Genomic DNA, 17,886 nt, shown 5'->3' on the forward strand with positions numbered 1-17,886 from the left:
TTGCTTGCGGACTAACTATGGGGGCAAACCTTTAACCTTTAATCATGTTATATGTACACTCTCAAAACCGCAATAATATAAATCTTTGGGAAAACACCAGCCACGATCACGTAAATGCGAAACACACCCTCGCATTGGTGAAGTTTTGACGCATTTAATTCAGCATGTAAATTGGAAACTGCGTTTGAGGAAGCCGCGTTGGAGGAAGTTTTACTGTATATATATACAAAAAGGTTGAACCCCCTAACTTGACTAGGAAGCAGGGCACAGATTGAGTCTCACCCCAGCAATTGCTGCACAACCTGTTAGCAACAAGTGTAGCCTGCCACGCTGACACATTGTCTCTGCCCTGCTCCTCGACAATTAGGAGGTTTGCAGTCAGGAATATTAAATTTAACTAAGGAAGCACACTAACCCTATGACATGACACTGACATGTACATAAATTATACCAACACATCACCTCCAAACTAGGAGGCATCCGCGTGGTACTCAAGTCTTTTGCAGACTGAGATTAAAGCTCTATGGTCACAAATAGAAAACGGCAGAGATGTCGATCTCGATTTCGACCTTGTTATGGGCTCATCAGGACAACATACTGCAAATTGTTTATTTGTGATCAATCTAAGCCGTTAATATACACAGGTTGATTTGTGTTCTTGTGGCTGAATGTCTAATGTCTATTGGTGACCATAGTGCTTTTTAAAAAAAAAAAATTTTGACTGCCACCCATCCGCTAGCAACAACTGTCAAATCTATATATAATGGAGTAAGTGTATGTATGTATCATCTACTCCAGGGTGGATCCAGGAATTTTTGAAAGGGGAGGGGAGAGGAGTCCAGAAATGAAAATGAAAGAACAGGGTGCATATTCGCCGAGATGCTGTGAGCGTGAAGGCATCAAGGCCATGGGGTGTGGGTGCCCACTCGAGGGGCCTGGAAACTTTGGGATTTTAGATGCTTTCTGAGCATCGTCTACCACATTGGCTAATTGTTGGGAAAGGCAGGGGGAACCTTTGTTTCAATTGTAAAATGTATTTTATTTCTTTTCATGATTAATTTGATGTGATTGAGATGGATCCTGTAGCTTTGTAAACTTCAAGTGACACCACTTACTCAACAATCCTGTTGAAATTTACTCAATCAAAACATGTTCATTGTCGTGATTAAACGACAAGTTCTGGTGTGCGATAGAGAAGCTGATGGAAAACGTGAAAGATGAGGAAGTTGTTGTGGTAGGAGGAGACCTAAATGGACATGTGGGAAGGAGTATGGATGGTTTTGACGGAGTTCATGGGGGTTACGGATATGGTGTGAGAAATGGAGAAGGTGAAAGGATTTTGGAGTTTGCTGATGGAGCTGATTTGTAATACTCAGTTCCAGAAAGAGGATAATAAGCTTGTTACATACACGTCAGGTGGGTCGACGACAACCGTTGACTACCTGATGGTGCGTAGGCGAGATAGGGGGCACCTCCGGGACAGTGATCCCGGGGGAGGAGGCTGTTTCACAGCACCACTTGGTTGTCTGCGACGTAAGGGTGAAAGGTGCGAGGAGAGCTCGGCGGGTGAAGTACCAACCGAGAATGAAGGTGTGGAGGTTGAAAGAGGTGACAGTAAGGGAGGCATTAAAAGAGAGGCTGAGTAGGGTCGAGGATGATGTGGTTGAGCTTGAAAGTGGTTGGATGTCAATGAAAGCTAGTCTGTTGGGAGCCGTTGGTGAGGTATGTGGATGGACAAAAGGACCACCGAGGCACTCGGAAACATGGTGGTGGGATGATGAAGTTGGAAAGAGCATTGACGAGAAGAGGAAGAAGTTCAAGGAGTGGCAGAAGGTGAAGGGTACGGGAGCAGAAACAGCAGAGCATGAAAGTTATAAGGCAGCCAGGAAGGCTGCAAAGAAAGAGGTAGCAAAGGCGCAGGAGGCATGTAGGAAAATGTTCGGAGGACGCTTGGATTCGGAAGAGGGTCAGAAAGCAGTATTCAGGATTGCAAAGCAGATAGCGAAAGAGAGGTGTGATGTGATGGGGTGAGTTGCTTGAAGGATGAAGTGGGACAAATCGTTGTCGACCCAGATGGAATTAAAGGAAGATGGAAAAGATATATGGAAATGCTGTTGAATACAGAGAATGAATGGGATGGCAACATAGAGAGTAACCCAGTTTTAGGACCGGCAGAGAAGATAACTGAGAAGGAAGTTGAGGAAGCGATAAAAGCAATGAAGGGTAGAAAAGTGGGAGGGCTCACGGGAGTTGTGGGAGATATGTTGAAGGCAGCAGGAAGTTGGGGTGTGAAGAGAATGACAGAGATCTGTAATCTGGTGGTGAAAGAAGGCCGCATTCCAGTGGATTGGGAACTGAGTACCCTCGTCCCTCTATACAAGGGGAAAGGTGACCTTCTGGAGTGTGGCTCGTACCGAGCGATAAAGTTATTGGAGCATGGAATGAAGGTATTGGAAAAGGCGTTGGAGAGGTGGATAAGGAAGAAAGTGAAGATCGACGAAATGCAGTTTGGATTCATGCCAGGAAGAGGAACGACAGACGTGCTTTTCATTGTGAGGCAGTTGCAGGAGAAGTACATGGAGAAGAGGAAGAAGTTGTTTCTTGGGTTTGTTGATCTGGAGAAAGCATTCGATCGGGTTCCACGCAAAGTATTGACATGGGCATTGAGGAAGTTAGGAGTGGAGGAATGGTTGATCAGAGTAGTGATGGCAATGTACAAAAGAGCGCGCACAGCTGTAAGGACGAAGGACGGGAACAGTGGTGAGTTTGAGGTGAAGGTGGGAGTGCATCAGGGGTCGGTACTAAGTCCACTACTATTTGTAGCTGTGATGGAGGTGCTGGCTCAGAACGTAAAGGAGGGTTTACCGTGGGAGTTGTTGTATGCAGATGATCTGGTGTTGATTGCGGAAAGTATGGATGGACTGAAGGAAAAGATGAACACGTGGAAGGAATGTATGGAGACAAAAGGTCTGAAGGTGAATATCGGAAAGACGAAGGTGATGGCAAGTGGAAAAGCATGTGGTGAGGTGGAAAGAACTGGGAAGTGGCCCTGTGCTGTTAGGCTATCAGCTAGGGGGGTCAACCGGTACCAAATTGAGGGAGTAAGGCTAATAATGATTTTTGACAAGGTTTTTACCTCTAGAATAAGAAAATATGTGATAGCAAATTCAACGATGTAGCTAAATGTGTTATCCTTATCACCCATTGATACATTTCAATGGGTGAAATGTATTAATTCCATCGATACATTTCCACTATGTCGAAAATACGTGGTGGTGCGATACTTTTTTCCATGTGTATACTTGCAAATCTACTGAATGCCAGTTATTTTCGTGCATATTTTGTGCATAAAGTTGTTGCTATGATGGCAGCCATTTTGTGAAATTGGGCGCCATATTGGATTCTATCTTCTTGGATTAAAGTTCAGATGATGTATTTCATACTTTAAGAGAGTTGTAAAGTCTTAAACATCTCAAAACGCAATGCTATTTGTTACAAATTCCTAAAAGAATATGAAACATGGTGTTTTTAATAGAAAAACATGCATTTTGGCGGCCATTTTGAAAATGAAGTGATAACACCCATTTAGCTACATGGTTGAATTTGCTATCACATATTTTCATATTCTAGGGGTAAAGACCTATCCAAAAATCAATATTAGGCTTACTCCCTCATTTTGGTACCAATGGACCCTATTTTGGGGGTCTGGCTGATGGCCTATGTGTGTAGGAAGGGTGTCGGAGTGAACTCCATTCAGTGTACAATGTGCGCTGAGTGGGTTCATCAAAAATGTAGTGGTCTGAGAGGGTCATTAACCAGTGTGGCAGCTACATTCAAATGTAAGGTGTGCACAGAGGGAGCTGCAGATGGAGGAAACGTTGAGTTGGATCTTGGAGACGGCGTGAAGCTGGAAGATGTGAAAACATTTTGCTACCTCGGAGACATGCTGAATGGAGAAGGTGGCTCAGACTCGGCAACGGTTGCTCGAGTGAGATGTGCATGGAAGAAGTTTCGGGAATTGAGTGGCGTGCTGATGATGAGGGGAGTGTCGTTGAAGCTGAAGGGAAAGGTGTATGCTGCATGTGTGAGAAGTGTTTTGATTTATGGGAGCGAGACATGGGTAATGAACGTAGAGCAGCAACGAAGGTTGGAAAAGGTGGAAATGCGAATGGTTCGACAGATGTGCGGAGTATCGTTGAGAGAGAGGAAGACAAATGATGAATTGCGAAAGATGATGGGAATAGAGCCTGTGATTGATGCTGTGAAGAGGAACAGGTTGAGATGGTTTGGTCATGTGTTGAGGAAGGATGAAAGTGACTGGTTGAGAAGAGTGATGGAAATGAATGTAGAAGGAAGTAGAAGACGGGGAAGACCGAGAAAGACTTGGCTAAAGATGGTGGAAGAAGAAATGCGGGCAAGGGGGTTAACAAGGAGAGATGCAGAAAATAAGGCAAAATGGAGAAGATTGTCATGGGGACCGCAAGGCTAACCCCCGCTCTAGCAGGGAAAATGGCCTTTAAAATGCATGTTGTTGTTGTTGTTGTCGTGATTAAACGGTAGTATCTGAATTCGTTCAGGAACTTCTAGGATGGTTTTTTTTTTTGTATAATTTGTCTTGTATGAGAGCTAACACAAATAACATATAATAAAAGGAGCGGGAGACAATAGGGGGAGAGAGAGAGGGAAGTACAACAACAGTAGAGAACAGGGCCATCAGGAGATCTGTGGAAGAGAGAGGGCTGGAGCATGGGATAACAAGGAGCTGGGGCTGAAGGGGTGCATGGATAAAAAAGATGGACACTACAGGGGATTTCAAGAAAGAAAACAGGGAATTTGAAGGAGGTGGGTTTGCCGTGGATTAACGGGGGTAGAAAAGATCAAGGTTCTGGATGGGGGAAGATATGAGATGGTGGTGAACAGCTGTTTTGAAAACCTGGAAAGAGGAGTGGGATTGAAGAGAGTGGGGGAGAGGGGTTGCAGGGAGGGGTTGTTCCAGATGTGGGAAAAGGGAATGAAAGAGTGAAGGTGAGCAATGAGTCTTGAGATTGGTCATGAATATTCATGAGTAGTAAAACTTGTGTAGCAATCGGAAACAGTTCCCCTTCATAGTGTATGTTCATGAATAGGCCTATTCTGCGAGCGGTTCTAGTTACACTTTCCATGTATTCATTTTTTACACACCAGCGAAGAACCCACTCCATACCTCCCACAAAGTCTGCAAGTGCAGAATTTTTGTGTTTTTACCGGCAAAGGCAAAGTACAACGACGAGTTTTCAAGTAATTCCATCAGGCACTTCATGTGTATTCGAAGGTGTGCGACATCAGACGCAGCTAAACTTGGCAATTTCCTAAACTCTCCCCCTCTCTTTGTCTCACTCTCCCCCTCTCTCGTATTGAAAGGGAACTGGAACAAAAAGTTTAATATGATTCGTAACTATTCATTGAGAAAAGCCCATAAACTAGTACTTCAGCCAAAAAACAAAAGGTGGGACCTGGGGCCCCTACATTTTTGGTTCACCCCGAAGTGCAAGTGTCCACTCAGCATGGCATGCGTACGTTCTTATCCTCCTGTTTTCACTTTGCCCAACTTTGTGTCTATTGACCCTTTGCCTCCTGTTCTGCTTTTCAATTAATCTCGATACATGTATATTTAAAAAAAACATAATGCCTCCGGCCACCTTCGGGGGCGGAGGCATAAAAATAAAAGAATGAATCATATGGGACATCATCTATTGTGTGGTGTAACCTCAAAATGATTTTTGCACAAACTTCCGTTGATACTAACATGAATCGCCCAGCATCCGCACAGCTTGATTGCCTTCAGTGAATGACTGGCTTAATTGTTTATTTTCACAACTGTTGAAGGATTTTCTTTTTGTCAGGTCGTGTATGTGAGGGCTTGTTGTCATTGATGCTTCAACATTATCCCATCTTTGTGTTTCAGGAACCTATGAAAGCCAGCAAGCCAAAGGTGAAGGTGAAGAAACCACCACAAGAATATGAGGAATCCCCCCAGAGTCCAGAGGACAACAGACGAGAATGTTTCGATTTTAACATCAATTCATCTGTGAGCTCTGGTATTGAAAAGGTTATTATTATCACTGCATGTGACATTGAAGATGTGCTAAGACATCGACAGAATGCCCATATCCCCGGTCTAAACTTTGGTTTTGTTTGCTGTGTTCTGCAGCACGTACGGGTCTGCGGCACTCTACGGCTGAGTGCACGCGCCAGACATACCTGCGGCTGAAGGAGCGCGAAGAGCTGCCGAAGAGACAGCGCAAGAAGCTCTATGAAGAGAATGGTTATCTCACGCAGGAACAGCTCCTGGCGGAGGCACGCGTCACTGAGGAAATGAATCTGCGCTCTCTCGGTAACTTGTTTTGTCATCATTAGATTCAAAATGCCGCTGTTATCCATTCACCATTGCTATGAGATCACCGTTTTACAATCTAATAACTTTCAACAGGCTTAGAAACAACCATTTCAGCAATATCCAAATACTTCTTTGCATCATGGCTGAAGAAATGAGAGGAAAAGTAAGGAGATGGGGAAATGGCCAGAAAATGGTCTTGTTTTGTGTCAAGGATATCAATGCAATTGCCACTAGGATATGAAACGCCTCTTGGAGTGCAGAGTTAAATGCAACCTGATGTGATCATTACAAACCGAAGATTGAAAATGTGCTCAGCTTGATGAAAGACCACTTTCATTTCAACCACCCTTCCCCCTCCCCCCCCCCCCCCCCCCAAAAAAGTCCAAGTGCCAACTAAATCGATGTAGGCATTTTACATTTTATCTATTTATTTCTGAACAAGGTGGAGTTTTGCTGGAGTAAACAGTTCCCTGAGGTGCAACACCCATTTTAAACCTCTACTAATTGGTATTCTGTGAACTGAGATTTGCCATATGCAAAAAAGCAACCAGATTTCCTGAACGATGCCATATACATTAGCAACAATACAATACCTCAAGGAATTTTAGCCGCTACAGCACTGGAGGTGGTAAGGGCTTTTCTCATCGCCCCTTTTCATTGGAATTTATTGTTGGAATAGGGAGAGAAGAGATGGGAAAGACAATCTGTTTATGTAAGTGTTTGATTTCTGGACTCGAGGGTGATATATTTTCTAATAACCTTTTTCTAAGCTCAAGTACAGGTTTTTCTGGGAGATTTTCCCATTAGTTTCTGTGTAGGAAGCTACATCTCCTCCATGACAGTGTGAAACATGTGTGTGACTATACTTGTGTGTTCTTGGATCCAATAGTGGCTATAAAAATGTGTGAAATTAAAATTAATGGTTCATGGTTCATGGTTTTATTATCAAATCATAACCACAAGGAAGCCTGGTGTTGGCTTAACAGTTAAGGTGACTGGCTTGAGATCTCAGGGTCCTGAGTTCAAGCCCCTCTTATGCCGTTGAATTAACACCAGGTGGGTTGACTCAGCCTGTCATCCTTCCGAGGTCGGCAAAATGAGTACCAGGTTACTGGGATGAATGAGCCATTCAGGTATCCTGCGTTGGAGTGGCAACCCGTCCAGGATTGTGCCCAATAGCCTAGGAAACTGCTTCGGCAGCCATATGCATCATCACAATGCAGAAATGAGTGGTCAATCAATAGCCACAAGGCTGAATTATGAGTGATGTACAAATAAAACTAAAACTGAAGGTAATAAATAGGACAATCACAACAGAACAACATATGAATCAAACTAAGAGCATTCGTGTCATCATTCAATGGTCTGATAATATAGGGCATTGCACTTTTCCAGTAACGTTCAGTTCTACATTCTATTTTAAGGAATCTATCACTGACGCAGTTGTCTACATATTGATTGTTTTTTCAAGTAACCAGTCTGGAAAATTAAAATGGACCGTAGTGAACACAGTCAGGTTAAAAGATTGGCCTTTAAAACCCTACTCAAATTGTCGTTATGAATGGGACAGACAAATACACAGATACTGTTTTATATAAGGGTCGATTACTCTGAAAAAGGGTTGACACCCAAAATGTCATCCTCCCCTCACTTCCCAGGCGGTTCGCATACCTCAATTCACTTCCTGTTGTTTTTGTCCATTGTATTACGAATGTAATTTGTTGATGTTCTGCAGAGAATTACGAGCGCCTGGAAGCGGACAAAAAGAAACAGGTCCTGAAAAAGAAACAGTGTACGGGGCCTATGATTCGCTACTATTCGCTCAGTATGCCATTGGTCACCGAGGTGTCGGTTAAAGAAGAGAACGTCGATGTGGAAGGGTGAGTTGTGGTCACATTATACGGTTGTCATGCGTGTAGATTTTTTTAAATTTATTTCATGACAGTTCTTCATTGTTTATTATTTATATATGTTAGGCATTAAATAAATGCAAAATATTGGAATGCAGATTGCGCAAGCTCACAAAAGTTCACATTTGAAGCGAATGTTCACCATGAATATTATAGCCTGTTTGGTTACCTGTTCAGGTCAAACCGATTGATCACAGCAGACGTCATTTGCACAAATGTCAGTTTCCCTTTGTGTGATACGTTCTCTTGCAGAGTTCATTTTGTTCAAATACTTTTTTTTTAAATTCATTTATTTTTATCAACAAAGTCTGCTCATGGAAGAGTGGGGTGACGGAGGAGTAGACAGCATGAGGATGCAAAAAGAGGATGAGAGGAGAGTGGGAATGAAGCATAGCAATCTGCAAATAGGTGTGGAGTTTCATGGGGGTAGGAGTTAACCACCATGCATCTGCACTCAATGCAGGTAGGTGTGGGAGAGAAGTGAGGTAGGAATGTGTTCTACAAAGAGAGAGAGAGAAAGAGAAAGAAAGCTCAGTTTGAATGAGTTGATTGAGGCCTATATGTACACATGGTTACATAGTTAGGATCCAGGCATGTGTAGTAAATATAAAAGCAGAGCTCGTTTTGAGCAAAATGCAGGTGAGCAAGTGATCACTCTCCAAAATGTTCTCCTTAGCGAGCAATTACATTTAAGGAGAAGTAACTCCGAATGAGCAATAAGACAAAAGATTGTTTGATTTATTAAATTTACAGGAGCATATTTGTCAACTTTACAATCAAAGTAATCATGAACACAGCAGTATGAGACATTAGAGACAAAAATTAAATAAATTGATACAGAGCACTATTTAAATAGTGAATGCACACAAATAGACAATTTCATTGTGGAGGAAGGGAGAGGCAGGTCTTCATGGCTGGGACGGATTGCTCAAATAACTTTTGGGCTGAGATGGAAAAGGGGAGGCAAGTCCGGAGCAATACAGTGGTGTCCTGGCCCTGGTCAGGCTTTCGGATGAGCCGCTCGGCGAATCCAGATTGAAGAAGTCATCCCTGAGGTGCCTGGGGCCAAGATGGTGCGATCAAGGCGCCGGGAAAATAGAACAGTTCCACAAAAACGACCCGAATAGACGACGTAAATCAGGACTTACTGTATTTAACACAGTTGAAAGTATTATCCCAGTGTACAACAATGAAAAATAAAGTTCTCATAATTTGGCAATGGTAAATGTGGTGACATTGACGTACCTTTGTACATGGGATGAGCTTTCCCTGTGTTGGAGTGATGGGCACATACTATACAGTACAGATATACCACATATGATTTATGTCTTGGGCTTATTCTTTTATTCCAAAAAAAAAAGATTTATACTTCTTTTATTCCAAAACACCGAGTCATCCCAACACCAAAGGTCGACATGCACACTTAAGTGCCTTTTGCCATGCCTGCAAATGATTCCCAGTCACCATGTTGAGATTGCTGCCGTCAAATTCCAGCGATACCCAGTGAGAGGAAAATGATAGATCAACAGTCGATGGATGATTCCAAAGAATGATGCTGACAATGTGTGCTACGAAAAACAGAATAACCTGTTAATAGAAAATCTTTACCCCCGTTTGCCTGTGAGCAGGGTATCTCAAAAAGTTATGGACGGCTCCGGATGAAGCTTAGTGGACCGGTTGGGTATGTGACGAGCACCAAATGATTCGATTTTGGTGAAGATCCAGATCCGGATACGAGGACTTTTTTAATTTTTCAAGTGATTCTTCACCATTGAGAAATAGGGTCAAAAACAAAATATAGCATCATATTTCAAAAGTTGTGGACGGATTTGGATGAAACTTGGTGGATGAGTTGGGTAGGTGCTAGAACAAGCCGATTAGATTTTTGTTCAGGTCCGGATGCAGATCCGGCCAATCAGTGGGAAACAAAATGTTAACTGTTCAGTCTTGTGGAGGTATGCGCTCTACCGAGTGTCGTTCTCGTCTACTTTGGGATTCATACTAAAATATGCATTTTTGTCTGTGAACCGTGATACATTCGGTCTTTCCTTGTTGTTTTTTTGGGGTTTTTTGTATACAGAATCGAGGCTTGTGTAAGAGCTAACACATTGAACATGAAAACATGCACAGACCCATAAAACATACAATGAAGGGAGCAGGAAACAAGAGGGTGGGGGAGCGAAGCACACAAGCACAACAACAGTGGAGAACAAGGACGTCGGTAGATCTGTGGAAGGGGGAGGGTAGGAGGGAGAGGTACACGGTATAAAGCAAATGAATACTACAAGGAATTTCATGACTATGAATTTCAGAAAAGAAGTTGTTGATTGAAAGAGGTGGATTTGGGGTGTTTTAATGGGGGAAGAAAAGATCATGGTTTTGGATGGGGGAAGACAAGAGATGGTGGTGAACAGCTGTTTTAAAGACCTGGAGGGAGGAGAGGGAGTAAAGAGAGTGTGGGAGTTTGTTACAAAGGCAGGAGAAAAGAGGAATGAAAGAGTGAAGGTGAATAGAGAGTCTTGATTTTGGCAGTTTAACCATAAGAGGGTTGCTGGCAGATCTTGTGCGACCTGTAGGAATATTTGGGGGACAGAGCACAGAGAGAGAGTTGGGGGAGCAAGGCCGGAGAGGAGTCGGTAGAAGACAGAAAGAACACCAACCTGCCTGCGGTGAGTGAGTGAAAGGCCCTTGGAGTTAGATTCATCGTGGGAGATTCCAATGATTCTGATAGCTTTCGTTTCAACAGCGTGAAGCCGAGCTAGGTGTGAGGCAGGAGCACCGGCCCAGACGGGAGAGCAGTATTCCATTGAGATGGGGATGAAAGCCTTGTGTGTGGTGAGGAGCGCAGGTGTGCCAAGGAAGGACTTCGCACAATGAAGGATGCCCAGTCGGCTACTGGCTTTGGAGGCCAGCTTGGAAATGTGGTTTCCCAGGAAAGATCATGGCAGATAGTGAGACCCAAAAGCTTGAGTGACAGAACCTCTTGTAGAGGATTGTTGAGAAAGTAGATGGGAGGGTTGTCTAGTCGGTCTTTTCGGAGAGACATCGTGAGTGTGAGATTTGTCAGGATTGAAAGACATGTTCCACTTGTTTGACCAGTCTGTGAATTTTGTCCAGGTCTGCAGAGAGTGAGGAGACTGCAGACTGCCGATCTGAGGGATGAGGTATGGAGCGGCAGAGAGTGGAGTGGAGTCATCAGAGATAGAGAGGATTTTCCAGAGACACGTTTGTCACGATCAGTGACTTCACAACAGCTCTGGCAGTCTGGCAGTCTTCATCTTCCTCCCACTGTGCTGCTGGAAGATGGAGAAAGGAATCGGGAATCTTCAGTTTCTTGAAGAGCAATGTTGTGATGGTAGTAGCAAACGTTGACAGTGTTTTGCCATCCTGGGTATCCATTACCACTGTGACTTTTTTGCTGGTTCCTCTTCACCTTTATTTTTCGACATTGCTTCCACTCTCTGGTCTTTGATGTCTGGTGCGATGTCATCATCAAAGAGGGAGAGACTCACCAGCTCCTCTGAGAGATACCATAAATGGCGAGACATCTTCTTGGCCGTCACCTTTGCGATGCCTCCGCAGTGGAGAAACAGGAAGTATCCCAGAGCTTGTCTGTTGGATGGAAGTTTAGACCCTCTGACATCCTTAATGTACAAATCTAGAAGGTACACTTTCACGTGATTTCTAGTTGCAACTGCCATCATTTGATGTCACAAAACAATCTGTGGAAGAAAGAAGAAGAATTATTTGAACAAGACAAATAAGAAAGATGTGAACGAAAAACTGTTGCACTGGGTAATGTTGCACTATCCGTGTATGTCATATACTCATCAAAACTTGGTATAGTAAAAGCATAATTCAACAAATAAAAACCCTAATACATCAAATAATCTGTCAAGCATATGTGATGTTACTTGACATATACGAATAGTGCAATATTACCGTTATAACGTTTCTCAAACCCATCCCTCTCTGTACCCAGTCGTACCCAGCTGCTCTTGGACTCCGTGTCCTTTCCTCCTGACAAGGTGGAAAAGTTTCTGTCAACCCTCGACTCTGATTCTGCAACTGGACCTGAGGGCATCAGCCCACGGGTCCTAAAATCCTGTTCTTCCGCTCTTTCACTCCCTCTCTCTGTTCTCTTCACCCTCTCTTTTGCTCAAGGTCAACTGCCATCTGCTTGGAAACAGCCAACATCACCGCTTTACACAAAACGGTGCAAAAACAGATCCTAGCAATATCCAATATCCAAAAAACAGATCCTAGCCTTCTCCCAATTATCAGCAAAGTCATGGAATCCATCATTGCTTCGGATATGAAATCTTTCCTCTTCTCCAATGGCTTGATCTCTGATCATCAATTTGGTTTCAGACCACGTCACTCCATTCTGGACATGCTGCTTCTGCTGTCTCAACAATGGATGGAGGTCCTCAATGCCAAACAGGAAATTAGAGCTGTCTCCCTCGACATATCACGTGCCTTCGATACGGTCTGGCACCCCGCTCTGCTCACCAAACTCTCCTCCTTTGGTATCCATGGAAATCTCCACGCATGGCTGGCGGACTTCCTCTCTAGTCGTAGTCAACGTGTGGCCCTGAATGGGTTTCTCTCATCTCCGCTTCCTGGTCAGGCTGGAGTTCCCCAAGGCAGTGTTCTGGGCCCTGTGCTTTTTTCTGGTCTTCATCAATGATCTCTCTGACTCTCTTGAAAATCCTCTCTATCTCTTTGCTGATGACTCCACTCTCTGCCGCTCCATTCCTCATCCCTCAGATCGGCAGTCTGCAGCCTCCTCACCCTCTGCAGACCTGGACAAAATCACAGACTGGGCAAACAAGTGGAACATGTCTTTCAATCCTGACAAATCTCACACTCTTACGATGTCTCTCCGAAAAGACCGACTGGACAACCCTCCCATCTACTTTCTGAATAATCCTCTCCAAGAAGTTCTGTCACTCAAGCTTTTGGGTCTCACTATCTGCCATGATCTTTCCTGGGAAAACCACATTTCCAAGCTGGCCTCCAAATCCAGTCGCCGACTGGGCATCCTCCGTCGTGCGAAGTCCTTCCTTGGCACACCTGAGCTCCTCACCACATACAAGGCTTTCATCCGCAGCTCAATGGAGTAATGCTCTCCCCTCTAGGCTGGTGCTCCTGCCTCACACCTAGCTCGTCTTCACGCTGTTGAAACCAAAGCGTTCAGAATCATTGGAATCTCCCGCGATGACGCTATCTCCGAGGGCCTTTCACTTACTCACCGCAAGCAGGTTGGTGGTCTTTCTGTCTTCTACCGACTCCTCTCCGGCCTTGCTCCCCCAGCTCTCTCTGGGCTCTGTCCCGCAAATATTCCTACAGGTCGCACAAGATCTGCCTGCAACCCTCTTATGGTTAAACTGCCAAAATCAAGACTCTCTGCTCACCTTCACTCCTTCAGTCCTTCATTCCTCTTTTCTCCCGCCTCTGGAACAAACTCCCTCACTCTCTTCAATCCCACTCCTCCCTCCAGGTCTTTAAAACGGCTGTTCACCACCATCTCTTATCTTCCCCAATCCAAACCCTTGATCTTTTCTACCCCTGCTAATTTCACCCCAAATCCACTTTTTTGAGGTGCCGACTTCTTTCCTGGAAGTCCTTGGTGTCCTTGCGTTTTATACCTATCCTGCCTCCCCCCAGGCTCTCTCCCTCCCACACATCTCCCGATGTCCCTGCTCTCAAATGTTGTGTGTGTGTGTGCTTCCTCCCCTTCTCTCCCCATCTTGTCGACCGCTCCCCTTTTTATATACTTTGTTTGCTTGTTTGTTTGATTTGTTTGTTTGATAAATGTTAGCTCTTTCACGAGCCTCGACTCTGTATACAAAAAAAAAAAAATACAGCTTCCCCCTATACATGTATTTTACACGTACATGGTAAAACTTCCAAGGCCTTGGGTGACCTGTAAATATTGATATTTTTCAAAAATATTTAACAGTGTTTTTGTGGCAAATGGAACCTTTTGGCAGGGACCTTAAATGGAACCTTAAACTTTTAAAAGTAAAAAAATAAAGACCAACCTAAAGTGGAGTGTCTCCATCCTGTTGAAACCATCTTTCCTCACTCATAACCCCTGCCTACGGCCCTCCAAAACTTCCAAAGAACTTGGATGCAATGTGCCTGTGTCGTCCTCAAACCATAAAGGGCCGAAGATTCCATGTTTTCCGATTGTAACCCAGGCAGTGTGTCTTTTTGAATGGAGAGGTCGCTCGAGCACTAGATCGGTGTCTCTCCTCAGTATACGCAGTTCTTGGCGTTGACATACCCATAAAAAAGGGAAATGGACCTCATCATAAAACCAGACATTGTGAAGGAAGTTAGGCTTTCTTCAATCTTGTCTGCAAACCACCGGTACATTGTCACTGTTCTGCATATGGGCTGCAGTCCATTTGTTTAATCTGAATTCTGTATGAATACTTTCACATCGTGGATGAGAATACTTCTCTCACTGATTCCCGTTCGAATACCAAGCTCTTGACTCCGAAGCCTGAGAGATTTCTTCGGGTTTCTGCCTATTGAATCATGAACAAGTTCAATGTTCTCAGGAGACCTTACATCTTGAGGATTCCCTGGATGTGTTGGTTCTCCAGCACTTTTAGATTTGTGATAATGCCTTTTTCTCTGAACCTGTTGACCCCGTACAGGGCGCAGTGTACTGTCCAAACTCACATTTAAACTCAATTTGAGTCTTCTTGTTGGAGTCAATTATAAGAACAATCTCCACAGAATAAGTCTTGTGCCAAATTGTCCAAGGCATCTTTCAAAAGGAAAGAATCTTCGCCAACATTTATAGTCTGCCTTGTGGTTCACTCTTCTTCAAACACTTAAACAAAACAGACGTTAACCTTCGTAAGATGGGAGATATTAGACAAAAGGAGCGTTGTCGGTATCATTTCTCACTTATTATTTGTTTGAACCGTTACTATATCTACATTTGTTTGTATTTGTGTATGTGATTCGTCAATCCTGGTAGCATTATTTGTTTTGTGTGTGTTTTGAGCTGTTGCCTCTGCATCCCATGTGTTCAATTTTTCATCGATTCAGGCTGGACGCAGAACTCGAGATGCATCCTGGGAATAGCAGCAGCATGACCGGGAGGTGTTCCAGGAATTTTATCACCTTCTCCGATGATGAGACTTTCTTGAAATACTTTCCCGTACAAAAGCCAGTGCGCGTACCCATACGGGATCTGTGTCCCGTAACCCACAAGCCAGCACTCTACCGAGACCCCATCACAGACATCCCATATGCCAGTCGGCGAGCCTTCAAGATCATCCGTGAAGCATACCGTACATACATTGCGACGCATGGCATGCCGGGATCTACCAGCAGCTCCACCAGCACCACTATGACAACTAGTGCGACTCAAGCTGGCGAGGGAAGCACTCGTCCCAAAGGAAAGATTTCCTCAAAATAGATTACTCTTCAGGTCTGTCATCTGGACGATTTGCCTTGATTTGTTTTAATTATCTGGGTTATTTTTTGTAATATTGATTTTACAGTTTGATTGTCTGCCCAAATTGAAGCTGCATTGTTGTGCCTCTGCAGCCGAAGTCCGGAGGCGTTGTGTTTGGGTTGTCAGGCCGGCTGTCCTTCCATCCACCCGTGTCCATTCTTGTTTTTTTTTATTACCGCGACAACTTGAGTATCACTGAAGGAATTTCAACCAAAATTGGCACACGTTTGGACTGTAATGCAAAACATTTGGCCTTATTTTACTGTGACGTTCTGACTTCAACTTGGTTTGAGGATGTCCAGCATCAAACAAATCGTGTTACATTTGTGCAGAATGATTTCAGGTTATTTGGTAATAATTTTTTTTGAAATTTTGCTCATGATGTGGATTGACACCTGTATAGATTGTGCGTGATGAGAAATGCAATTTGATGAACAATGTGCATTGATTTTACAGAAGCTGAGCAAAAAGAAAAAAATTACCATGAATATAATTTGTCTTTGATCCCCTGTGTTTAGGGCTGAGCTTGTAATTTCGCATTGTTCATGTAAATTATAAATAGAGTTGGATTACAGAATGGATGCATGTTTTACTATAAAATAATCATTTACTCCTTGTGAAGAATGATTATTCCATCCACACTTTTTTTGTAATCGGTTCCGTCTGTCTGTCTCCGTCACACTATCTCCTCTTAAACGGCAGAAAATTCACCAGACTTGCTAGTTATGATCATCATGTCAAGAATATGCGAGAGCAGTACCATATTTGGCCCCATCCCCTGGTGTAGGATCAAAAAGTCAGAATCCAGAAAATGTAATTATGGACACATTTTCAAATGGAACCTTGTACATACAATAAAAATTGAGAGATGGGAAATATGTACCGGTTTTTTGGGGGGTTTTTTTAACATGGGTTCATGTCCTGGGTGTGAGGTCTTCGGGTCACAGGTGTCAAAATGGGAAAAAAAATTCTAACTCAAAATTTGATATTGGGTCATTCCTGGTCCTGGTGGAACCATCTTTCAACTTTGCTTGAGTTGGGAAGCATGGGGATTTGCAATGGCGTGCCATCAACTTCGCTCTAATATTTCTTTGGAATTATTTTTCTAACTTTTATTCAGTACTACTACCACCAATTAGATCACTACTACCCTTCAATGGCTGAATATTCGCATATCCCTGTGGGATCAGCAAGTCACCTTTTTTTTGGCCCAACATCTTTAATGAACTGGCTGGCCAGGCAAGATGTACAACTCAAGGTGATTTTGGCAGGAATTTGTCATGTGTTCATGGTAACCCGATGGTAACTCGCCTATTCGTGAAAAACACTGTGGGGTCCTTGATGCCCACCAACTTATGGTGGCAGGAGGAACACCAAACCTACTGTCCATCACAGACATCCCATATGCCAGTCGGTGCCAATCCAGCCGTTTATAGCTGTCTTGGAATTGGACCAGTGCTAGACGGCTCAAAAGCGAGGGCAAAAACAAATTTATTCTCCTTATTATTTTCATTAGATTTTGTACCAATTCCACTAGATGTCAGTAGCTTTCTGTTTTTGATGAAACAAGGATCCAAAGTTGGCTGTCTCTTATAACATTGGCAACAGTCTGCATGCCTAATTGATTTGTGATTTTCTTGATCTTCGAAATTCTGGTGTACATTGTGCAATTGGAACCAAATTATTTGATGGCTCATGTAAATTTAGTCCTTTAAATATGTTGATCAAAGTATTAAATTTGAGTTTTGTATTCGACAGTTTATAAGTGCCCTTTAAGAAACAGTGATAAAAAGCGATTTCACGCGAGATTTAATTATTTTTTGTCTCGTTTAAAAAAAAAATGTATTTTTTTTTTTAACGTGTTTGGATTTGATGAATCAATTTCGATGGCAAAACCAATTTTGTTGAATATGGATACAACTCAGCAGGAAGGAAAACATCATTTTCGTTCTTGGCTTATTAGCACTAATTACCTGCGTTTCTCGAAGCGTTCGCTCCAAGGATTATTCCTCGCATCGCCAGCCCACCCAATTCCGAGCCGATTAAGGATTATGAAGCTTCAGCGACTCCCCCTGCTCGCCAAACACCCTGCAGAGGAAAGACATCACGTCGACCTG

At 43.5% G+C, this 17,886-nt stretch overlaps 1 protein-coding gene across 5 annotated transcripts in view; it reads left to right on the forward strand.

Annotated features, from left to right (window-relative positions):
- VPS72 (vacuolar protein sorting 72 homolog) overlaps positions 1-16,649 on the forward strand; it is a 62,012-nt gene extending 45,363 nt beyond the window's left edge. For 3 of the 5 annotated variants that reach the window (XM_068107995.2, XM_068107996.2, XM_068107997.2), the window contains exons 4-7: positions 5,945-6,077; positions 6,191-6,373; positions 8,112-8,256; positions 15,358-16,649. In XM_068107995.2, the coding sequence (XP_067964096.1) occupies positions 5,945-6,077; positions 6,191-6,373; positions 8,112-8,256; positions 15,358-15,730 (834 nt within the window). In that variant the 3' untranslated portion in view covers positions 15,731-16,649. The remainder of the gene's footprint in view (positions 1-5,944; positions 6,078-6,190; positions 6,374-8,111; positions 8,257-15,357) is intronic. The other 2 variants (XM_068107999.2, XM_078773415.1) reach the window with 1 other exon arrangement.
- The last annotated feature ends 1,237 nt before the right edge of the window (positions 16,650-17,886 follow it).

This window comes from Myxine glutinosa, chromosome 2 (assembly GCF_964187855.1).
Source record: "Myxine glutinosa chromosome 2, kmMyxGlut1.1, whole genome shotgun sequence".
NCBI classification, from domain to species: Eukaryota; Metazoa; Chordata; class Myxini; order Myxiniformes; family Myxinidae; genus Myxine; species Myxine glutinosa.